Raw genomic sequence first — 24,270 nt, forward strand, 5'->3', positions numbered from 1 at the left:
GGGCGGGCGCGAGCGCCTTTTCTGCCACGGCGTTTCCGTCTGGGCGGGGGCGCTCGGGCCTGGCGGCTCAGCTGTAGCGGAGCGGGCCTGGCAGGTGCTGAGGCCGGGGCCCCTGGACGCCGGTCTGTCCTGGTGGGCGCGCTTTGCCCGGGAGAGGCTGGCAGGGTGTGTGCTTCAGGCCCGTATTTTGCGGCCGAGGACGAGCTTTGCAGAGGGTCGGGGTCGAGGGCAGCCGGGGCTCCTAGTGCTCTCCTAGCGCTCTCGCCGCTGGCGGGTGCTCAGAGAAGCCGAGCGGGCCGAGCCTTGCCCCAGCGTGAGCCTGGGGAGCTGAACCTTCACTGCCCAGTGTCACGGAGTGCCGTCATGCGACAGTGAAGTCGGTCAGGGCCTGCCCTCCCTGAAATCACCTTCCAGTACACGGACGCAGATCGCAGACTGGGCCACTCCGGAGAGTATTGGATGTGATTGGGCGGGCTAGCTTCTCCAGGGTGTGGCGAGGCCTGTGGGAAGATGGTGTTTGTGCCCAGGCCGCTGACTTGAAGCTGGGCACACGCAGCTGTGGGAGAAGAGGTTCAGGCAGAATGAGCAGAAAGAGTTGGATGTTCTTAGGAAGAGGGTGAAAAAGGAGGAATAGGTGGGGGTGAAGGTGCAGCTGTGGGCGGGCCAGATTGCATGTTATACGAGCTTTCCCTCCCTGTGAGAGGTTTGGGTTTTATGGGTGGGCCCTTGTAAGCTATGTGCAGGTGACTCATATTTTGTTTGTTTTTGTAATTGTCCCATTAAAATCGTGAAGGTAACCCTGTATAGCCCATTAATAGCTCTCAGTTGCGTGTATCTTGAATGGCAGGAATAGGAAATAGAAGTCATCCGACATCCCTTAGAGTCAAAAGTAGGGTTTTATTTTCTTGCCAGTTGCCGTAACAAATGTGCTTTCTTACATGAGAGTATCTTTTTTTTTTTTTTTGAGAGGTTTTTGCTGTAGGGCGCATGCGCTCGCCAGACAGAGACAGAGAGACAGAAAGCGAGAAATCACCCCCCAGAGGGGACCTCCATTCTCCTCTCAGGATACCCCCCAGAGGGGACCTCCATTCTCCTCTCAGGATCTTGGGCATGCATGCACACACGCCTGGCGTGAGTTTTAAACCACCGGGTCTGGGACACGAACCGCGGTCGACTACGTGGGAGTCCAGCGACATAGCCATTACGCTAACTGCTGGCTCCCTTATGTGAGAGTATCTTCAGCCAGCTTTTACCTATGAAGTTTGACAAGCAGTAGTGGAAGGACAAGAACAGCAATGATTGCTGCTATTTATTGAGGGTGTGAGACAGACCCTGTGCCTTACTGTCTTTAATCCTGGAATATTTTTGTATTCTTCTTCATTATTTTACTGAGAGGCAGTGGGCTGATTGGTTAAGAAATATGCCCCAAGATCTCAGGGCTTAGTGGCGGGGGCATCACGAGAGAATGTCCAACCCACATCTAGGCTCCTACGTCTGCTGTGCAGTGATCTGAGGCCCGCCCTGGGTCCTCGCTCAGTGTATAGGCCTTTCTACTTTTGGTTACCAGTCTGACCTCTGGTAGATGCCATCTTGTTTAGAAAGTCCTGCTTTATCTGGGCTATCCTCTATTTCCCTAATTGCCGGGTTAATTGAGCAGTTACTATACACCAGATTCCTGGATGGGAGGAGCTGGAAGCCCTGTAGGTGCTGGCATGGTGGCTTCTCAGTACCAGTTTCCTGAGGTCAAATGGGCGGCCTGGAGTGACTGGTTCCTTGCAGAGTCCTAAATAGCTTTGTGTTGTCTCTTTTCTCTAAGAAACAAATGGTCAAAAACCGTGCTGTAATGAGACAGACCTCTCTGTTAAACACAGTCACAGAACAGGAGCATGTTTCTAGTCACCCCAGCTGTCTGCCCTTGTGGCTCAGACATGTGCCTTGTCAGTGACCTGCAGTCACGGAGGGCTGAAATGCAAGTGAGGTGAGGGTAGGCAGAACTCGGGTGCCGCTGTTGCCCCTGCTTCTGGCACAGCCGGTGAGTTCTGTCTCTGGTCTGACTTGGGGAGAGCCTAAACGGGCACGTCACTGTCATGTGTGTCATGTCGTGAAGGGCTGCACCATCCCGTTGGGGTAGGGCCAGGGCTGCTTGGGAATCAGAAGGTCTCTTGTCTAGCCAGACATCAGAATGAGGGGGTTAAATGAGCCTAACGTGTGCTGGCCTCAGGCTCAGGTGAGCGTGAGGCGTTTGTGCCATATGTGGCACGCCCTTATCCGTGGAACTGGAACATTGTTGGCTAACATTTCTCTTCCCCGATGGACTGAGGGTTTGGCATGGTCACTGCCTGCCTCTGACGCGGTCTCCTGTGCACGGCCTGTCTTCGGCAGCCAAGTCTGGACCTACTGTCGTCCTCCTCTTCCTTCCTGTTCGGGCGGCCTAGCTTACCCAGGGGACTTCTTTGTCCATGTTTGGAACTGACCTCCCAAGTACTCTCGTTGGATAAGTGGAGTTTCTGATTTGAAATGGCAGTGTTTGTGCACAAAGACCCAAGTACTTTATCACTTTGTTTTCAAGCTCCTAGCTTGGTTGTTGCGGGTGGAACTTGGCAGAAGCAAAGATTGACTCAGTAACCTGGGCTGAGCGCTATGATGAGTGGGGGTGTCCAACGTGGTGGGGAGATGGGCCTGGGAGATAGTTTCTGCTTCCAGGAGTCTGAGGGTGCACCGGGGCAGCTGCAGACACACGCAGCCGCTGTGCGGAGGGCACATGTTGGGGTAGCGATGGGAGAAGAGACTTCAGAGGCACAGCCTGATAGAGACATGGAAGGACGGCCGAGATCTGTCTGGGTGTCAGGGAAGAAGGGCATTCTCAGCCAAGGAGATGGCTTCTGCTTCCATCCGACATACACAGGCACTGGGCGCTGTGGGAATGCGGTGAGGTAGACACCATCCGCCCCATTCCCAGAAGGCAGAGGTAGCAGGATTTGAGGCAGAGCACACATGTCTCCTGAGCACCTGGTCAGGACGACTAATACACGCTGTGTCTGGGCCGTAGTGGATCCCACATCCCGCTGTGTTTACAGCTCCGTGCCTGTCCGTGAAGTGGCAAGCCTGTGACAATAGGCCACCTGGGCCACCATGCTGATGTTCCTCGTCTGTAGTGTCAGGCCCTGCCGTGGCTGGCTCACCACTCCTCACTGTTCTCGGGAGTGTCAGGGTTGGAGCTGGGCTGCAGGCTTGGTGGCTGTCAGCGGTTTCCTCAGGTGGGACTGCTGCACAGGGCGAGGAATGTGTAAGGATAAGCGTGTAGCTCCCCTTCTTCCCTTGCTCCACCTCCTCTCCTGGACGGCATCTTCAGGGTGAAAGACGTTACCCATCTCAGAGACAGGTGAGGACGGGAGCTTGTTGCACACAGGCCATCTTGCAGGCTCAGTCACTTCCTTCATCTCTGCTGCTCAGACAGTTTCAGTCTCCAGATACTTCCACGTGCCTGGCTCTGTGGCTCCGTGGCTCCCGGCATCCTTTGCTTACGGTGACTTTTCTGATTACGTTGGATTTGTAGTTACTGGTGTTTTCACACGTGTCCCCACTAGTACTTCTACCTACAAAGCCTTAATGTGAGTTTTGTGTAAACTAGCATACATTACTGTTTTGTTTTAGTTTTTGCTGTAGGGCATGTACCTCAGAGAGGAAGAGGGAAGGTGAGAGATTGCCCATACGGGATGGTCCTGCCACAGTCCCTTTTTCTCCTCAGTGCTCGGGGGATTTGGGATGCACCTATACATGGTGTGATAATTAAGATAGGATTTGAACTGTGAAGCTTGCCATGTGGGATCTAGTGCCTTAACCTCCATGCCACCTGCTTGCCTCCCTTTACTGTTCTTACCAGCTCGGTTATTAGCTGGTAATGTCTCTGGCCTGTTGGGTACAAGGCAGCAGAGAGGAATACGTGGATTATTACAGTCACGGTAGGTCTGCAGGGGACGCTCCTGTATTGGTCAGCGACCGTCAGTAGACTGGGTTGCACTCACCATCGGTACCCTCTGATGAGTGAGCAGGGGTGGGAGCAGGTAAAGCAAATGCTCCTGAGGCTACAGGCACACTGCACATCCTCATGAAGATCACCTGTGTAGGCCTCCTGCTTGTCGTTGCTGCGTGGGGTTTTTATCTGGAGGTGAAGGTTATGTAAGTTTCTTAAGTCATGGAACACATTAAAGATAAAACATAGGATACTACGAACCCTTAAAGTTTATTTATTTTTATTCATGAGAAAGACAGGCAGGCAGGTACCCCTGACAGGGCCTTGTCACACTGGGGTTCTGTTGCCAAGCCCTCTAGCTCTTCAGCGTCTTGGTGCATGTGTGCGCCTGGCATGTCTCTAAGTAGATGTGGGATCCAAACTTGAGGCTGACTGTGGGGCTTCCCCTCTGTTACTTCCTGTTCCACTGAGCTGGACCTGGCACTCATTTTAAGAAAATCTGTGCCAACATTTGTGCTGAACGATTAGCAGCTCATACTAGTATCTTTTGAGAACACAAGTTAATAGTACAATTCACAGTCGGTGGCCAATTGTCAAGCTTTGGGCAAAGTTTTGCTCCTTCGTACTTAGTCTACTAGGATACGTTAAAAGATAGCTCATTTCATGGGGTGGCCTTGTAACCTCGTGGTTAGGGGAGCCAGAGCCCATGTGACTGACCACAATTCCAGTTCCAGCCTTGGCAGCTTGAAACACACACTTGGGTGGGGGGAAGCTGGTGGCATGGTGATTAAAGTGTCTGGATCCAGCATGGCTGACTGCACAGTCCAAGTCCTGGACTTGGCAGTGAGAAACAGGCCATGTGCTTGCATGCCCAGCACCATGAGAGGAGGGAGAAGTGGAGGAGAAGGGGTTGTGGGGTGACCCTTCTCAGGTGGGGTGTGTGCCCTCCAGAAAAATGAACACATAGCATGTATGTGTGCATGCCCAGAATCCCGCTGAGAAAGAGAAATGTAGGAAAAAGAATTATGGTGTCAACACACCACACTGGGGGTGCTGTTTCTCATCTTCCTTCCCTCTGGTGAGCAGCCAAGATGGGAGCAGTCACCTGCATGGAGGTACTTTTAAGCCCTCGTTCCAGGAGAGCTGCCTCTCTGCCCTCGCCCTGCAGCCCACCCTCCCTGGCGTCCTGTCTAGTCCCGTGTCCACCGCGCTTGGTGCTTTGCTGCCTCTAGGTCTAAGCGGGCTGGCAGGCGCACGTTCTTGAGCATGGTCTCTCCGGGTGCCCCAGGAGGGAGCTGCCTGTGCCTGCGAGGCCTCGAGTCCCAACATAGAAGCCCCTGGCTGTACCTGTCTGTTGAAAGTTAAATCAGTTACATTTAAGCAGAACTTAAAGCACCGTCCCTCAGTCGCCACTTGTGTGGACTGCAGCATCGGCCCTGGCCGAGTGCCATCCAGCCGCACGTGTGCACCTGAGCACCTCCACGCAGGGCCCAGGGCGCTAGCTCAGCCCTTGGTCCTTGCCACCCAGGGCTGTGGGTGCTCAGTGACTAGGTGTCAGGTGAGTGAGTTGCATTTGCTCCTGTACAAGTCTAAGCTGGGAGCCGAACGTCCACTTGGAATTGTACTCGAAATCTTGCAGTGAAGTTTCATGATACCTTTTTTCTTTCTCTTCTCGCAGGTGTCGTCTCAGTTGGTTTGACTCTAAGCTGTTTGTGCATCTTTCAGTCTTCTGAAAATGGGAAGTAGAGTGGGGTCCTTTCCAGGACCTCTAGGCTGTTGCTGATGGCGGAACCCGGACGACCCCGCTGCGCACTTGTCGCCCCTCGGTGTCAGCTCAGCCTGTGCTGTCCGGACCATGGATGGGGCGTTGGCAGAGCACGATGGCCTCTTGGTGGGCAGGTCCAGCGGTGGCCCCTCAGCTTGCCCCGAGGCCCTCCCGGACCCCCCGGGCTCCCTGGCGCCCCCTGACCAACAGGACGAAGCACAGTGTAAGTTGCTCTGCGGCACACATCTTGCCGTTGACCAGGAGGACGCGGCCAGCCTGTGTTTTGGAGGCAGACAGTGCTGTCGGGACCTCACGTGACCTTTTCATGCACTCGGAGTGCGTTTTCTCAGTTGGTGCCAACTTCGGGTTACACGTCATTCGTGTGGTGGGAGCTGCCCAGGTGTGTGTGCTTGAGTGGGACAGCTGCAGTGTCGTTTCCTCTGAAGGCTTCTATGGGTCGTTGCGGACACATTACTATTCCCTGCCTAAAACCCTACCTTCCAGCTGGCTGGCCACGAAAAACTTAAAAACCGGAGTTCCGAAATGGTCTATTAGAGATGTAAAGATAACTGAATCACTTTTTTTAAATGAATTATTTCAACTTTATTTATTTATTCGAATTTGACTAGAGAGGGACAGAGTGAGAGAGAGGAGAGAGAGAGAAAGTGAGAAAGCAAGCTGCCAGGTCCAAACCTCAAGTTACAGTCAGCCACATGGGAGTCCAGTGCCCTTACCCACTACGCCACCTGCGGGTCCTGAGTCAATTTTTTAAAGAGATTTTTGCCTTAGGGCACATGTGCTCACCAGAGAGAGAGAGAGAGAGAGAGAAATCACCCCCCAGGGGGATGGCCACAGTGCACTCCCCTCTCTTCCATTATCCTCCTGGGATCTTGGGCACGCATGCGTACACTTGTGATTTTAAAGCCATCGGGTCTGGGACTCAAACTGCGGCTGACCACGTGGGAGTCCAGCAACGTAACCCCTCCGCCAGCTGCTGGTCCCTTGAATCATGTTTTATGTCAGGTGCTGGACTGGGCATACCTGAAAGTGAAGAGTGGATTACTCGGCTGGTTCCCACGGCCCTTCCTGGTCACAAGGTATCCATGCAGTGTGTGCTCCCGTTGGAGAGCACGCGTGTACCAGTCTGCTGCCGGGAACTGCACTCTAGTTCACCGGAAATGCCGGCTTTGCTGACTAGTGCTGCCTTGCTGCCAGACGGGTGGCAGCAGCACGGAGGCCAGGCCTCAGGCTCCGAGCCTATTCCCCGTAGCGTGCCCCTCAGTCATCTCGGCCTCCGTCTCTTGTAGATCGGAGGGTTAGGGTGCTGACGTCACGGGGGTGGGTAGTCACTTTTTAAGCTTTTGCTTTCTTTTGATATTTTATAATAGACTTTCCTAAGATTCCTTACTGGTTTCATTTAAATGAGGAAGAAGTTGTGCCAAAGCTCTGCAGCCACGGTGTGAGGACGAGGCTGTACAGTGAAGCTGTTAGGCAGGGAAGGCAGCGTGTGGCCGTCCCTCTGCAGAGGACAGACGCGTACGGTGTGGGCGTGCTCATGCTGACACACGCAGAGGCTCTTCCCTCCTGCTTACCTGTGTGTCTGAAAAGCACCTTGCTCTTGTGGGAACCACAGTGGCTCAGCGTGCTCTCTCGTTCCAGGTGCCAGTGTTGAGGTGAACAGAGCTGCCGGTGAAGGAGAAAGCCTGGAGGGACCTGACCAGAGGGTCCTCCGCCTGAACGGGCCCGCACCACAGTGCCCTGACTCTCCGTTGTCTCTTGACCCCGCCACAAGCCCAGTGGGTCCTGATGCCTCTCCAGGTGTGGCTGGTTTCCATGACAACCTAAGGAAGTCTCAGGGAACTAGTGCTGAGGGCAGTGTTAGAAAAGAAGCTTTGCAGTCTCTCAGACGCAGTCTTCCTATGCAAGAAACACAACTGTGTAAGCATCTGTTTCGGCCGGCTCCTCCCACCCTCCTCCTGTGCCAGTGCTACTCAGAGCAGACGCCCGACTGCCCACATCTGAGCAGTCACGTCCTTTTGCCATGCACCATCTTGTCTTGGGTTGTGCGTTCAGTGAGAGGGCTTTATTTGAAAGAGAAACACCTGGATGTTGAAATTTCTCTGTATCCGACACTGCAGTGCCAAAGGGCCGACTTGCATGTCCTTTGTCACCCAGGTGGTCAGCAGGCAGGCAGGTCAGACTGGAGACAGTCACACTCGCAGCCCTAACAAAATAGAGAACTCAAAGGTGACCAAGTCAAACACTGGTCCGTGAGTCCTGGCAGCCTCTAATCCTGCAGTGCCTCATACAACACGTTGTGTGGTTGTGTGTGACGAGGACTGTCATCTGGCTGTTGTACCCTCTCATCCCACCTCAGTCCCTCATTACTGCCCTCAAGGAAGCCATGTTCTCAGTGAATCCTTTACAGGCCTCCACAAGCATTCCTGGGTTTTGGGCATTGTTTTTTAAGAGATGTGGTTGTGTTACTCCCATGTTGACATGTCCCCATGTGGCTTTATCACGGGGAGGTTGCTCTTGTCCACCTGGGACAGCTCTTGGTTCACTCTTACAGCCATTGCCCTTTGGCTTGTCCTCCTCCTCAGCTGACGTGGTACCACGACCACATGAGGGTGCCTGGCATGTGGGGCAGGGGCCTGGCCTCGGACACAGATGCAATCATGGCAGCACGCAGTGGCCTCGGTTTTGGCTAAGATAGATGAGCAAGGGCAGGTTTTTAGTGCCCTCCCACATGGCCATGGTGCCACGCTACCAAAGGACCTGGGAAGATATGGGTCCCCACCGCCCTCCAGCATGCAGACTCCCGTTTACTGTCTGATGGGCGTGACAGGATGCCTCACTATTACCGCAGTTACGTAGCGTGTGGCCATCTTTTTTTTTAATAGAGATACATATATGTTTTTTGTTATAGGGTGCATACGCTCACCAGAAAGACAGCAAAAAATCACCCCTGGGGGATGGCCAGGGCCAGGCTGTGCCCCCTTCTTCACTCCTATTGGTATTTTGGACATGCACACACACATGCCTGGTGTTTTTTTTGTTTGTTTTTTTTTTAGAGGTTTTTGCTATAGGGCGTGTGCACTCGCTAGACAGAGAGAGAGAGAGAGAGAGATAGAAAGCAAGAAATCACCCCCCAGGGGGGATGGCCACGCCACAATCCCTTCTCCATTCTCCTCTCGGGATCTTGGGCACGCACGCACACGTGCCCGGCGTGAATTTAAGCCACCGGGTCCGGGACACAAACCGAGGTCAACTACGTGGAAGTCCGGCGACATAGTCATTACGCTAACCAGCTAACTGCTGGTCCCTCCTGGTGTGTTTTAACCTGCCAGCTCTGGGACTTGAACCGCGGTCAGCTATGTGGGGAGTCCAGTGCCATAGCCACCATTACGTCATCTGCTGGTCTCTGGGCTCTGCCTATTGGCCACCTGGGCCTTCTCTCCTATGAACTGCTCATTTGTCTGGCTCGTATTTCTTTTGAGTCGCTCACCTTTTCCTTCAGAGGTGGCACTTTATTAGGGCCACATCATGTCTGAAATTATAATAGACCTTGCCAACATTTTTTATTAGATAATTTTTTGTGAATTATTAATTTAATTTTATTTCTTCTTCTTATTCATCAGTTTGACCAGATCTAGAGAGAGAGAAAAAGCAAGCCTTTAGGTCCGGAACTCGAAGCGCAGTCGGCCATATGGGAGTCGGGCACCTTACCACCACACCACCTGCTGCCTTGCCAACATTGAGTCAGGAGAGGTTGTGTGAGAGTCCAGCTTCCTGGTCACAGGGATTTGTGAGCCCTGGCCCAGGTGCCCATTGCAACAGCACTGGAGATGGTGCCTTCTACGAGGGGGCAGCAGCTCACCGGCTTCGGACTGAGGCCCTGTCTAGCGCCGCTTGTCGCCAGGTGTCAGGGTTTGCCCTGACACCGACGCTCTGCTGGCCGCAGGCCCCTCAGTGTGCTACTCAGATAGTCTCGCTCTCTGACCACTCACCTTGTGAAAAGTACTAGAGAGATCTCCAGTGATGAAAGGCACAAAGTGGGAGCCAGCAGGTGGCGTGGTGTTGAAGGTATTAGACCCCACATGGCTGATGGCAGTTTGAGTCCTGGGCCAGGTGGCTGGAAAGTCACGTGGGGTGCATGTGGGTGCACACGCCCAAAGTCCTGAGAGGAGACTGAGGAGAAGGGGTTGCTGTGTGGCCATCCCCCAGGGTGGTGATTTCTCACTTTCTCTGTCTTCCTGTGCTTACAAAAATAAAACCCAAAAATACATACATTAGTAACAACAAAGGGTGAGTTCCTGTGAAATCCCTGGTGACGGCTCAGACCTGAGTCATCCTTTAAAACAGCTGCTTACCTCAGAAGCCCTGTCTAAAGAGTTACGTACACACCAGCTTATGGAAAGGGGGTTTTGTTCTCATTAGCAGACCGTCCGGCTGCCTGGCCCCAGCTGGGACTGAGCACGTACTCCCGCCTCTGGCTCGCAGGCTGTCTCCTGTGCTGTCCAGGCCAGCCTTGGGCTGGCCATTCTGCTTGGCCTCCCTGTGGCCCCAGCCACAGAGCTGCATTGTGGGTCTGATGAGCCTGTTCGTCTCCGCTGGTCAGTGTCCAGGCTGTCCAGCCTCCTGCGGGCATGTCTGAGGCTTCAGACCCCGCTAGGAAAGCGGGTGGTCCTGGGTTTGCAGATGTAACAGCTCTGCCCTCACCATTCACCCTCTAAGTACCTGAAATCAGAGGTTTGGATTGTAGACATCTTAAATTCTGGTTTTGTCTAGAAATTCATCATTCCCCCTCTTGTCCTGTAGCTTGGCCCTTGGACTGAAGTCGCGTGTGTCAGGAAACTCAGGTAGCCAGTCCCCAGTCCCCAGAGATGCCTGCCCAGCTTCTGTGCAGGGAGCCCTGAGTCAGACGTACTGACCTGTGAGCACCATTGCTTGCCTCAGTCTGGTCCTGGTGACATGGGGCTGGGCGTAATGCGACTTGATCGGAGTCAGCTATGGATCACATCACAGCTCCAAACAGGACTGCATAAATGTGTGTTGTCACGTGACCTCATAACGGAGTGACTCCATCTGACTGCTTTCTGTATGCTCCTCACAGCCAGGCTGTGAGCGCTTTCTGTAAATCAGCTGAGTTCTAGTTCAGTGAGAGTTGGGGGTTCCTGTGCCCCAGGACACTCAGCGCTGATACCGACTTAAATCCATTACTTTGTCATCAGAGGGCACTAGTTAGCCATCTCCTGTTTTACCTGTGAGTACCCCTAGGGGGCAGCACACGCACGTGAACACACCCAGTGCTGGATCAGAGGGTTGGCTGTGCCCAGTGTCTGAGGTTCACGGTTTTCTTCCCATCTGGACATGTGGTTCTGAAACTGAACGACAGTACGTCGTTGAGGAGCTAAAACATACTGGTCATTGGGTGCAAACAACAGGCTGCCCCTGACCTGCTCTTTGTGCCCTGCCTGGCACTTTATTATGCGTTCCTAAATGGCCTCTCCTCCCCACAGGCTCCGTCCAGTCTTCGTTGCCCCTGGAGAAGGAGGAGCAGGTCCGACTCCAAGCCCGGGAGAGGCTGGAGGAGCAGCTCAGACAGTACCGGGTGAAGCGGCAGCAGGACAGGGTGAGCCCTCAGCAGCCGGTGCACAGCAGTCGCTGGGACCTGGGCACTCTCATTCCTCTGCCGGGCGAGTGAGGCTTTGCGATTGCCGACCGCGCCCTCCCGAGGTTCCCGCCACTGAGGGGGTTCCAGCACAAGTCTGGTTCATGGCTGTCAGTCCTGCTTCCTCCTGTTGGAAAAAGAGAGGCTAGGCAGAGGGGGAAGTGAGAGATTAATCCACAGGGGGATGGCCACACCACAGTCCCTTCTCTGTCACCCTCTCAGGACCTGGCATCTTGCACACTTGCCCTTTGTGTTTTCAAGCTGCCACATGTGGGACCGGAGCTGTGCAGGTGGCCGAGTGGCCCAGCCGCCCCACTCACTCTGCCCCCGTCTGGCCTCTTACACTTGAAGGTCATGTTTTTTGTTTTTTGTTTTTTTTTTTTCAGAGAGATTTTTACTATTAGGGCGCATGTGCTCGCCAGAGAGACAGAAAGTGAGAAGTCACCCCCAGGGGGATGGCCACACCACAATCTCCTGTCCTCCATTCTCATGGGACCTTGGGCACATAGGCATGCAAGCTTGGCATGAGTCTTGAGCAGCCGCATCTGGGACTTGAGCCACGGTTGCTTACGTAGGGGTCTAGCACCTTTACCACTGTTCCACCTGCTGGTCCAAGATTATGTTTTTAATATTTATTTTTCAAAAATATTTATTTTATTTATTATTATTGTCATTTTTTAACTCGTTGTAGTCATTGGGCGGAGGGGTTAGAAAGCAAGTCACTAGGTCCAGGACTTGAACCCACGGTTGGCCACGTGGAGTCCAGTGTCCCAGCTACCACTGTACGTGCTGGCCCTGTTTTTAATATTTACATCTAATCCATCAGGGGACCAGCAGGTGGCATAATGGCAATATTGCTGGACTCCCATGTAGTCGACCACAGTTCGAGTCCTGGACCAGGTGGCTTAAATCTCACACTGGGCGCATGTGCGTGTGTGCCCACGATCCTGAGAGGAGAATGGAGGAGAAAGGATTGCGGTGTGGCCATGGCCCTTGGGTGGTGATTTCTCACTTTCTGTCTCTCTGTCTCCCGGGAGTGCATGTGCTCTATAGCAAAAATCTCAAAAAAAGAAAAAACAAACAAAAACAAAAACGAATTGATTTGAAACGTTACTGGATGAAGGAGAGGTGAGAGCATAGCTTCTCTCTGACCGGCTGATCAGCTATCTCTTCTTTTTACAGAATTATTTACTTTTATTTATCCTTTTTATTATTATATAATTTGTTATAGGGCACATGTATCCACCAGAAAGAGACAGAGAGAGAAAAGGAAAGTGAGAGAGCAAGCCACCAGGTCTGGGACTCAGGCCACGGTCAGCCGTGTGGGAGTCCAGCGCCTTGACCACCACACCACCTACTGTTCCCACTGTCAGGTATCTTTTTTTTTTTTTGTAGAGGTTTTTGCCTTAGGGTGCATGTTCTTTCCAAAGAAAGAGGGACATGGAAACAGAGAAAGTAAAAAATCACCCCCCAGGGAAGATGGCTCCACTGCAATCCCTTCTCCACTCTCCGCCCAGGATGTTGGGCACACACATGCATGTGCCCTGGGTGAGTTTCAAGCCACTAGGTCTGGGACTCCAGCCCTGGTTAGCCATGTGGGAGTCCGGCGACGTCATCGCTCCGCCGCCTGCTGGCCCCTGGTCAGCTACCCTGAGTCGCTTATTGCGTCGTCTGTTTCCCCACAGGTCGGGGCACGGACTCATGTGGTTCAGCATCTGTCAGGCCTATTTCTGGGCTGCGTCTGCTTCACCCGCCTGTCTGCTGTTTTCTGATCCTAGTGGGTCTTACCATTACCACCGCAGTCTGCGTTGATATCTGGGTGGTCCCTGCCAGTCCCTTCTTCACTTCTCGCACCTGTCAGGATTCAGGGCACACACGCACACATGCAGAGGCTTCTCTAGCCACGGGAGTCAAACTGCACAGTTGGGTCTGTGGGATCTAGCCACTTCAGTCACCATGCCATGGATCTGCCTGGGACTAATTTTTTTTTAAAGATTTATTTAATCTTGGGACCAGACGTTCGTGCAATCACTTTGTCGCTGGACTCCCATGTAGTTGACCACGGTTTGAGTCCTGGACCCCGTGGCTTCAACTCACGCTGGGCATGTGTGTGTGTGCGTGCCCAAGATCCCGAGGAAAATGGAGGAGAAGGGATTGCGGTGTGGCCATCCCCCCAGTGGGTTATTTCTTGCTTTCTGTCTCTGTCTCTTGTCTTTGAGGCGAGCACTCAACGCCCTGTAGCAAAAACTTCTTAAAAAAAAAAAAAGAATTATTTAATTTTGCTTATTTATTCATTTATTTTAATTTTACCAGAGAGAGACAAAGACAGAGAAAGAGGGGGAAAGTGAAAAAGCAAACCACCAGGTTCGGGACTCAAACTGTGGGTGACTATGTGGGAGTGTCCAGTGCCTTAACCACCACTGGTTTCTGGCGGCTATTTTTTTTAAACAAGAGAATATTTTGTATCTCTCTGAAAAAAATGAACATAGGAGAATAAGCAGGAAAGATGGTCAAGGAAGGGCACTGAGAAGAGGCTTGCTCTGCTTGTTTTCAGGCTGCCTTCATCACAGGCTATGCTGTGGGCCCAGGGGTGGTCGGGCCGGTCAGGAGGGCGTGGCCCTGGATGCTGAGATGGCTGAGGGTCAGAAGCCTGGCTACACCCTGCACAGGGGCAGCCTGGGATACCAGGAATGAGAACTGGGGCCGCCTTTCTGAGTGTGCTCTTAGATGGCTGCTTGTAGGCAGATAGGTGGTGTGTGGAGGCTGAAGCATTGGAGCTCACATGGCCAACTCTGTGGTTCAAGTCCCAGACCCAGCAGCTTAGAGATCACGCCAGCTGTGTGCATGTGTGCCCCAAAGCAGGAGGATGGAGGAGAAGGGATTGCAACTTGCCCATCCTCCCAGAGGGGATTTCTCACTTTTCCTTCTTCTCTCTCTATATATGTGCTTATAAATTATAAGCTTAATTTTTGTATTTTCTTTTCTTCTTAGTCCACTCAGCCTGCAACAAAAATGAGACTGTTCAGCACACTTGACCCTGAGCTCATGTTCAATCCAGAAGGCTTACCAAGGGCCAGTGCCGTGGCCCTTACGAAAGAGTATTCCTTCCTGCGCACAAGTGTCCCTCGAGGTCCTAAGGTGGGCAGCTTAGGGCTCCTGGCTCACCCTAAGGAGAGAAAAGGTTCCGGACCAAGCAAGATTCGGTCTCTGGCTGATTACAGAGCTGAGGACTCTGGGGCACAAGTTCCGGCCACTGACCCGGTCACAGGTGCCCTAAGGCAGAGCAGGAGTGGCACAGTCGTGTCTGAGATCAGCCTGTCTCCTGAGGCCGATGACCGTCTGGAGAACGCTTCGCTGACTGGAGACAGCGTGTCTGAGGCCGACGGGAACGAGAGTGACAGCTCGTCGTACAGCAGCATCTCCACCCGTGGGGCCCACAGCGTTCCTGCTGCCACGGGGGGCTCACAGGAAGCTTCCTATGTGGTCAATGGCCAGCAGATGGCTGCGGAGGCCCTGGGCCAGTTCCCGTCCATCAAGGATGTGCTCCAGGCTGCTGCAGCTGAGCACCAAGACCAGGGGCCAGAGGTCAACGGAGAGGTGCGGAGCCGGAGAGGCAGCGTCTGCAGCAGGTGGGAGGATGGAAGGCACGGCCTCGGGCACCGCCCTGCAGACCGCTGCTGTGTGCCCTGAGCAGGCCACGCACTCTTCCCTGGTTCCTGCCTCCACCTTCACTTTAACACCCATTTACACACAGTCCTCCTGCAGGAACGTGTGCAGTGCTGGAACACCCTGCCTCCCGGTAGTTAGAGAGAGCTGTCTCTTAAGGCGAGGACGCCTGGCCGGCTCAGCCCTGCGACGACTGCGTGTACCTGATTGCTGGCATGTGTGTCCCATGGCCACATTCATGCAAGCCTCAGCTCTCTGCTCAAGTCTTCCTGTTCATTTCCATTACCCAGTGGCCTAATGGGTGGGACATTGGCCTCCTAAGCCAGGGTGGTCAACTTTGGGGCCAGCAGGTAGCATGGTGGTTAAAGCACACTGACCCTGGTTCAAGTCCCAGACCTGGTGGCTTGCTTGCTCGCTCTCTTTCTGGTGAGCAAATGTGCCCTAAGGTAAATTTAAAATAATAATAATTAATAATAAATTAAATTTTATTTTCAAAATGTAGGTGAGTTTGAGGTTGGGGGTGGGATCGGGGTGTGAGTCCTGGCCGCTCGTGTTCCAGACTGACCCATGCCTTTGCCTTCCAGCGTGTCCGTGGGAAGCTCAACTGCAGAGACTCAGGATGAAATGTTGCAGATTCTTAAAGAAAAAATGAGACTTGAAGGACAGCTGGAAGCTTTATCATTAGAGGCTAGTCAGGTAATGGGTGTCGAGTTAACATTTTAATGTGATTCCCCTTTACGGGTTAGGGTTTTACAAGTGTTTTTTTTTTTTCTTAAACATTACTATGTATTTACTTTTATTATTATTATTATTTTTATTTTTATTTTTATTTTGCTTGCTATAGTGCACATGCATTCACCAGAGAGAGGCAGAAAGAGAGAAAGAAAGTGAGAAAGCAAGCCGCTAGGTCCAAGAATCAAACTGGTCTCCATGTGGGAGTCTAGCGCCCCTAACCACCACGCCACGTGCTCGCGCCTACAAGTGTTTCTAAGAGTGAGCCACATCAGTCAGCCAAGGCTTGGCAGTTCATTTGATTTGTCAGCCTGAGAGGCGTGAGCTCACTGCTCTTATCTGACCAAGTTGGCTGCTTACATCTCCATCAGGACTTGTTCCTTGTTTTTTTTTTTTTTTTTTTTTTTTTTTGCTATAAGGCGCATGTGCTTGCCAGATAGAGAGACAGAAGAACAGAAAGTGAGAAATCACCGCCTGGGGGGACGGCCACGCCGCAATCCCTTCTCCATTCTCCTCTCAGGATCTTGGGCACACACACACATACGCCCAGCGTGAGTTTTAAGCTGCCGGGTCCGGAACTCGAACTGCGGTCGACTACAGCAACGTAGCCATTACGCTAACTGCTGGTCCCTTGTTATTTTTTTAGATCTTTACCCTAGGGAATGTGTGCTTGCCAGAGAGAGAAAAATAGAGAGAGAGAGAGAGGGAAAGTAAGAAATCATCCCCTGGAGGGATAGCCATGCTGCAGTCTCTTCTCCTCCATTCCCTTCTCAGGGTTTTGGGTGTACAAGTGCACATGCCTGTTTCAAGCCGTCAGATCTGGGATTCAGACCGTGAAGTCGGCCATGTGGGATCCAGTGCCTTAACCACCACACCACCTGCTGGCCTGGCATTTGTTTTGAAATTTGCCAGAGGGCATGTGTGCTCACCGGAGAGACAAGAAGAGGGAGCTAGCATCTCCCCATAGGATGTGGTCATGCCATAATCCCCCTGCCCCCATTTCTCCTTTCAGGGTTGTGGACATGCACACACGCACACCAGGCAGGCTTTCCAAGCTGTCTGGTTTGGGACATGGGCTACACAGTAGGCTACGTAGGATTCCAGCTGCCTTAACAATGGAGCTGGCCCTCCGTCAGGGTTTGTCCAGGGTATTTCATGGATGTTAGCTACCTGAGTCCCTACACAAATTCTTCTTCTGGTAGAGTTCTCACACCTGCCCCTGTCCTACCCTCTCTGCAGGGAGCTCCATTCTTTCTACTAATTCCATTGCATCTAGTTAGAATTGGCCTGGAAAATCTTTTCCTCTGAGTTTTCAGCTTTCCTTTGTCATTTTGTTGAATGCACATTTACTGACAGCAGATAACTAGATTTCTTTCTTTCTTTTTTTTTTTTTTTTTTAAATAGTGTGTGCACTCACTAGAGAGACAGATACAGTGAGAGGGAAAGTGAGAAGTCACCCCCCCAAGGAGGATGATCATGTCGCAGTCCCTTCTCCATTCTTCTTTGGGATTTTGGGTATGCATGCACACACATTTGGTGTGAATTTTAAGCCCCCAATCCAGGACTTGAACCACAGTTGTCCATGTGAGAGTCCAGCACCTTAACCATTATGCCACCTGCTGCCTCTGTGCATGCATGTACACATACCCGGTATGTTTTTCAGGTCTCTGGGGCTGAGATTCAAACTGCTGTCAACCATGTGGGATTTGGCTTTCTTAACCACAAGGGGACAGGACCAGCCCATAGAGTTTTATGTTTCTGTCAGCAGTTAGAACAAGCAGTTCAGTGGCACTCGACGGTGTGATTCTGGCATGGGCACGAGGGCAGGCACACACAGGCACCTGCAGCCCGAGGGCTGGGGCAGCCAGGGCACTACAGGTCTGCCGAGAGGAGCACCTTGCTCAGGGGAGCCTCAGGTGCGCTCTACCTCCTGTCCAAGCCAGCCTCGGACACAGACGCCATGGAAATCATTTCTGGCAGGACACACTGATGGCTGTGGAGGTCTTATGCAGTTCCCAGCTTGTGTAGGGCTTTAGAAGATGACCGTCACATGAAGTGCAGCCTGTTTCAACTGTGCACTCAGTCCCACAGACAGGCTGGGACCGCCGCTCCCTTTGACTCCGCAGAGTGCTCCTGTCTCTGGGATCACCAGTGTGTGCGTTGGTTGTATCGGACCCAGGATGGGTGTGGATGTGACATGTCTTTCATCTCCATGAAGTGTCAACTGTGCTTCCTATAAATCTCACTGCATCTGCTCAGGGAACTGGACTCCATTGCAGGCCTTGTCTGCATGGTGATGTGTGGATTTTCTGTTCCTGCACCTAACCCCGGACAGGCCTCTGGACGCAGTGGGCTAAAGGACAGCCAGTGCGTGTGCTGGGGCTTGTTCTTGTGGGCTGCTCCCTGCCACAGGGCCTCTCCTCTGCTCTGCCCTGTGGATAGCGTTCTGTGTCCACACAGGGCTGTCCTGTGTGCGGTGGCTCTCCTGTCACAGCAGTCTTGAGCTGCAAGTGTTTTCTGCCATCTCCTCTGTGCTGCATCTGACCGCTTTTGTCTCTTAGGGGTCCCTTTAAATGTCTGGTATTCTTGTGAACTGCAGTTAGCATAATGGCCATGTCGCTGGACTCCCATGTGGTCGACTGCAGTTCCAGTCCTGGACCCAGTGGCTTAAACTCATGCTGGGTGTGTGTGTGTGCGCGCCCAAGATCCTGAGAGGAGAATGGAGGAGAAGGGATTGTGGTGTGGCCATCGCCCCTGGGGGGGTGATTTCTCGCTTTCTCTCTGTCTCTTTCTGGTGAGTGCACGCGCCCTATAGCAAAAACGTCTTCCCCCACCCCCCAAAAAATCTGGTATTCTTTGTGTGCATGCAGGTGCACGTACATCCTTTTCCGTTTCTTGAATCAGTATGTTTTTCAACATCCTTGAGGGTGGCTGAGTATTTTGAGCTGCCTGTGTAGTCGTGGCTAGGTCTGAAACCCACACTGACCCACTGACTATGCACCTGTTCCTTTCTGACTCTTGGGCCTACTAGGAAAGTTGTCTTCTTTTTTTTAGAGAGATATTTTCTATAGGGCACGTGTGCTTGCCAGAGACAGAGAGAGAGAGACAGAAAGCGAGAAATCAGCCCCCCGGGGATGGCCACGCTGCAGTCCCTTCTCCATTCTTCTCTTGGAATTTAGGGCACCACGCACACGTGCACTATGAGTTTTAAGCCTCTGGATCTGGGACTCGAACCAGTCAACTACGTGGGAGTCCAGTGATAGAACCATTACGCCCTCTGCTGGTCCCAGAAACACACCTTCCTGTGGGGTAACTGCCATGCTAGAGTGGCTGTGAGTTGAGAACACAGGGCTTCACCTGTTGGACACTGTCCTGTGCCGGGTTTTGTCTCAGCACTCCTGCAGCGCACTGGGTGGAAGTGGCTTGTTTTCCCAGTCATCGTGGTTTGGATGTCTTGCAGGCACTGAAGGAAAAGGCCGAGCTACAAGCCCAGCTGGCTGCCCTGGGCACACGGCTGCAGGCACAGGTGGAGCTCAGCCGCAGCAGCCAGCAGAGGCAGGACTCGCTCAGCTCGGAGGTGGACACCCTGAAGCAGTCTTGCTGGGATCTGGAGCAAGCCATGACTGACCTGCAGAACATGCTCGAAGCCAAAAACGCCAGCCTGGCATCTTCGAATAGTGACCTGCAGGTAGCAGAGGAGCAGTACCGGAGACTCGTGGCTAAAGTAGAGGACATGCAGAAGAGCATTCTGAGCAAGGACAGCACAGGTGAGGCCTGTGCCATCCCTGAGGGGCCAGGGTCTCGCGGCTGTGGGGGTGGGTGCACATTTACATGGGCGGTGGCCGTCTGCTCTTCTGACGGACATGTGAGTCCCGTTGAACCCGTGGGACTTGGCACCATCTGCCCGGGTGTCCAGGAGAGCATCCGTGGTTACTGTCCGGTGAGGAGTAGAGCTGCCTGTCTGTCCCAGATGTGTGGATTCTATAAAGCTTGTAACAACAGCACTTGTGTCCTCGGTCAGTAACCATCCCCTGATGTGTTAGATCGAGTGTTTTGATTTACATTGGGCTCAGCCATAGGGGAGCATGGGGGCCGTGGCAGCTGGTCAGGCACGGCGGGCTGTGTGGGGCTCCGCAGCGTGACTGCCTCTGTCCTCGTACTGTCTGCTCCCCCAGGTGTCACTTTCTCAGTCCCAGGGTCAATTGTCCAGCGCCCTGTGGGCACCGATGGACACCAACCTGCCCGCCCAGAGCAGGAGAAGGAAGCAGGACAAAGCCTAAGGGATGTCAGATGACCCACACCCAGAGCCCCGGGCAGGCTGTGTGGACAGGTTCCCCTAGAGCCCTGGGCAGGCTGTGTGGACGGGTTCCCCTGGAGCCCCGGGCAGGCCTTGGTGCCGCTCTGGAGTGCAGGGTAGTCCACAGGAGGCTGTGATGATGGCAGGGAGGAGCAGGGGGCGTCCTGCCTTGGTAGGCTCTGTGTGACACTGATCAGAGAAGAGCTGCCAAGAAACAAAGGAGGAGACTGTAAGGTCGTGGTAGTTACCCTCTGAGAGCGTTTCGCGGTACCCAGTCTAAGGCCCGGAAAGCTCTGCTACTCTGGGTCGTGCTGACTAGCAGCTGCTGGGCAGCAAACCCAGACTGACCTTGACGTGGGCTCAGCTCTGACCCCTTGCCGTCTGGACGCAGGTGCTGTGCCCCTGCGTCAGCTGCAGACAACTGGCGTGCTTGCCTTACCTTCCCAAGGCACATCCCTGTGAGCTCGGAACACAGCTGGCCTCCAGAATCTCCCATCAAGGGTTGTGGACCCTCTGAAACTATCCCATTCATCTTTTTGGCAAAACCAGCAGGTGGTGTGGCTAAGGGCACTGGACTCCCATGTGGTCAACCATGGTTCGAGTCCCGGACCTGGTGGCTTGCTTCCTCACGTCCCATCTCTCTCTCTGTCTCTCTCTCTCTTTCTCTGGTCAAATTTTAAAAATATGTAAGAAAATAAATAAAGTTAAGTAAAATAATTCTTAAAAATTTATTTCACTTAACTTTATTTATTTATTTAATTTGACCAGAGAGGGAGAGGGAGAGAAAGAGGGAAAGTGAGAAAGCAAGCCTCTAGGTTTGGGACTCGAGCCATGGACGGACATGTGGGGGAGTCCAGTGCCCTTAACCACCATGCCACCTTCCAGCCCCAAAATAATTATTTAAAGAAAAATTTTTTGGCAAGTGTTTTTAGGATGATACATGGTTTCTTTCTTTCTTTTTTTAAAAGGATTATTTATTTTATTTATTCATTCATTTATCTTAATTTAACCAGAGAAAGAGAAAGACAAACACACATACACAGAGAAGGAAAGTGAGAGAAAGCAAGCCAACCAGGTCCAGGACTTAAACTGTGGTCGGCCACGTGGGAACATCCAGCCCCTTAACCACCATGCCACCTGCTCTGGCCCTCGATACATAATTCCTTAAATATGGGGTGTAATTTTCATTTTAAAACGTCGGCTAGTATTGTTTCTTTCTGTGTTTATCTTCCCTAGAGAGCGTGTGTGATCACTGGGGATGGCAGGGAGAAGGCACAGGGCTGGTCACCCTGCAGGTCCCTCTCCATTTCTCCATCTTGTCGGGATTTTGAGTACATACAGCACCAGTCTGTGTGCGGGTCCTTTTTTTTTTTTTAATTATTTAACTTTATTATTATTCTTCCATTTGACCAGAGAGAGGCAGAGAGAGAGAGAGAGAGAGAGAGAGAGATAGAGGTAGAGAGGGAGGGAGAGTGGAAAGGAAAGCTGCCAGGCCCAGGACTTGAACCGTAGTCGGCCATGTGAGTCCAGCACCTCAACCACCATGCCACCTGCCAGCCCAGTCTGTGTGTTTCTTAAGCCACTTGGTCTAGGACTCAAACTGCACAGTCAACTGCCCTGACCTGCCAGGCAAAGGAACGTGGAACCCCCAGTGGAAGCGCATGAATGGGCTGAGAAAATACAAAAGCACAGGCCTGCAAGTGGAAGGCAGGGACCGGGTGGACTGGCTTTCTCCGAGGGAGCGCCACGTCCCTCCCCAGGGTGCTGCTTTTGTGCTGACATGGGGTGGAGTACCTTGCGTCTCATACTTGTAAGCTAGTCTCCCTGGCCTTCCCTGCTGACACTCGACCTCCCTCCGCTCACACGGCCTGCAGGGTGACAGCAGGGTGAGCCTTGCTGGAGTTTCCGCCCGCCCTGCAGCCTGGGCACAGAGACCGTCTCGTCTCTAAAGGCTCGCCCAGGTCTGGCCGCTCCCTAGTCAGCCGCGTGGGGGTTAGCTGCCTTTACGGGCATGGAGCACTTGCTAGAACTTCTGCCCGCCCTGCAGCCTGGCCACAGAGACCGTCTGGTCTCGCCCAGGTCTGGCCACTCCCTAGTCAGCCGCGTGGGGGTTAGCTGCCTTTACGGGCATGGAGCCAGCCCCAGTTGTACTCGCTCTGCCGTTTGGTTGTCTGTGGCTTCCTGTCTCCCCTCCTTGCCCTACCTCTGTCCTACTCTGTGGACGTTAGAAGTTGACCTCACGTTCACCTGGGAGTCTGCACAAGGTTGCTGGACTCCTGTGGCCAAGCTCCTCTGGCTGGTGGGCCAGGGTGGCAACTATGCCCACAGAAGTATCGGCGGGCACGCCCGCCCTCTGTGTCACAGATTCTGCCGCTGAGTTTGCTCACATTTACCCTCAAGCCCAGAGCCGGTCTTCACGGTACTTCCTGTCTTTCACAGACGTGTGCAGAGAAGACCCTCTGAGCTCCCTGACATGCCCGTCTCCGTGAGGCAGCACAGAGGTGCTTGCCTTCTTACTGCAGCTCGCAGGAGCGAGCGGCCTCGTGGCTGTTTCTTGCCGTGTTCACATTGTTGGTGCTTTCCTGGGTGATTTTTCTACCTAAAGTGGCGCAGACACTGGTGTGAAGCACAAGGACCCTCTGCTGCACCTCCTGGAGAAGAGGGGTGGGGCAGAGGTTTGCTCTGGCGTGGTGGCTGCAGAACGGTGCTGTGGGCCCAGAGCTCCATGGTCCCAAATCAAAACATGCATGAAATTTGGTGTTGATAACAACGTGCACAAAGCAGGTTATGCATCGAGGGCCGATGGGAATGTGGCCAGAGGCTCGCAGACCCCTTGCCCTGATTCCCAGGAGTGGAGACTGCGTCCACGAAGGCAGTGCTCACAGGGTCTTCACAGGCCCAGCTTCGGGGAGCGATCAGGGAGGGTGCACCGTGTGTCTTGCTGTCTGTGTCCTGTGTCCACACAGACTGTGGGGTCCTGCCTGTGCAGGGCCCAAGCTGACTGTGCCTCTCGCCTTCAGTGCACGGCCTTCGGCAGCAGATGGCAGCCCTGCAGAGCCAGCTACAGCAGGTGCAACTGGAGCGCACCGCACTGACCGGCAGGCTGAAGGCGTCCCAGGCGGAGATTGCGTCTCTGCAGAGTGTCCGGCAGTGGTACCAGCAGCAGCTCGCCCTGGCGCAGGAGGCCCGCGTCAGGCTGCAAGGCGAGATGGCTCACATCCAGGTGTGGCCCCGGGGTCCCTTCCTGGGTGATCGAGGCATAGGGCCTGGCCGCTCACACTTTGGTCTCCATGGGGATTGATGCCTTTTCCCTAAGTTAAAAAGATTTTTCTGCATTTAGAGTTCACAGATACTTTTTTTGGTTAAGAACTATTTATTTAATTATTAATTCATTATTATTACTATTTTTTATTTGCTACAGGGCATGTGTGTCCATCAGAGAGGGGAGAGAGGGAGAGAAAGTGAGAAAATAAGCCGTTGATCCAAGCCTGCTAAGCACTTGCCTGCTCCACTCCTGCCCCATCCCACATAGGAGCCTCACTCTGACCATCTAAGTCAGGAGGGTTACAGAGTCTGCTCGAGCATTATAGTTCTAGAACCCCCTCCGTGTTCCTGAAGTACTGAGTCCTGTACCTCCCAGTGGTAACTTTCATAGTTAAAACCTGGGTCTCGGGCCAGCCCATGGTATGGTGGCTGGGGCGGCTAGATGCCCCATGGCTCACTGTGAAGGCTGAGTCCCGGACCAGCGGCTGCATGGTGTGCTGCATCCCCACATCATGGAGAGGGAGAGCGATGGAGGAAAAGGGGTTGTGCTCTCTCTGTCTCTCTTTCTGGTTACTGCATAGGCCCCTCTGGCAAATGAAAAAAAAAAAAAACAAAAAAAAAAACGCCTGGCTCTCAGGGCTGTCCTGCCCCCTCCCTGCCCTGGGTCCCGCTCTCAGGGCTGTCCTTCCCCCTCCCTGCCCTGGGTCCCGCTCTCAGGGCTGTCCTGCCCCCTCCCTGCCCTGGGTCCCGCTCTCAGGGCTGTCCTTCCCCCTCCCTGCCCTGGGTCCCGCTCTCAGGGCTGTCCTGCCCCCTCCCTGCCCTGGGTCCCGCTCTCAGGGCTGTCCTTCCCCCTCCCTGCCCTGGGTCCCGCTCTCAGGGCTGTCCTGCCCCCTCCCTGC

The 24,270-nt window shown here is 53.3% G+C and overlaps 1 protein-coding gene across 4 annotated transcripts in view; it reads left to right on the forward strand.

The window, feature by feature from the left end:
* GOLGA3 (golgin A3) overlaps nt 1–24,270 on the forward strand; it is a 56,400-nt gene that overhangs the window by 3,161 nt on the left and 28,969 nt on the right. For 2 of the 4 annotated variants that reach the window (XM_006147332.3, XM_006147333.3), the window contains exons 2-8: nt 5,652–5,961; nt 7,398–7,676; nt 11,261–11,373; nt 14,404–15,041; nt 15,663–15,774; nt 19,271–19,577; nt 23,128–23,330. In XM_006147332.3, coding sequence (XP_006147394.1) covers nt 5,829–5,961; nt 7,398–7,676; nt 11,261–11,373; nt 14,404–15,041; nt 15,663–15,774; nt 19,271–19,577; nt 23,128–23,330 — 1,785 coding nt within the window. In that variant the 5' untranslated portion in view covers nt 5,652–5,828. Of the gene's footprint in view, nt 1–5,651; nt 5,962–7,397; nt 7,677–11,260; nt 11,374–14,403; nt 15,042–15,662; nt 15,775–19,270; nt 19,578–23,127; nt 23,331–24,270 lie in introns of those variants that run through there. The other 2 variants (XM_006147334.3, XM_014587397.2) reach the window with 2 other exon arrangements.

The sequence above is a fragment of the Tupaia chinensis genome, unplaced genomic scaffold, assembly GCF_000334495.1.
Source record: "Tupaia chinensis unplaced genomic scaffold, TupChi_1.0 Scaffold000211_1, whole genome shotgun sequence".
Lineage (NCBI taxonomy): Eukaryota > Metazoa > Chordata > Mammalia > Scandentia > Tupaiidae > Tupaia > Tupaia belangeri.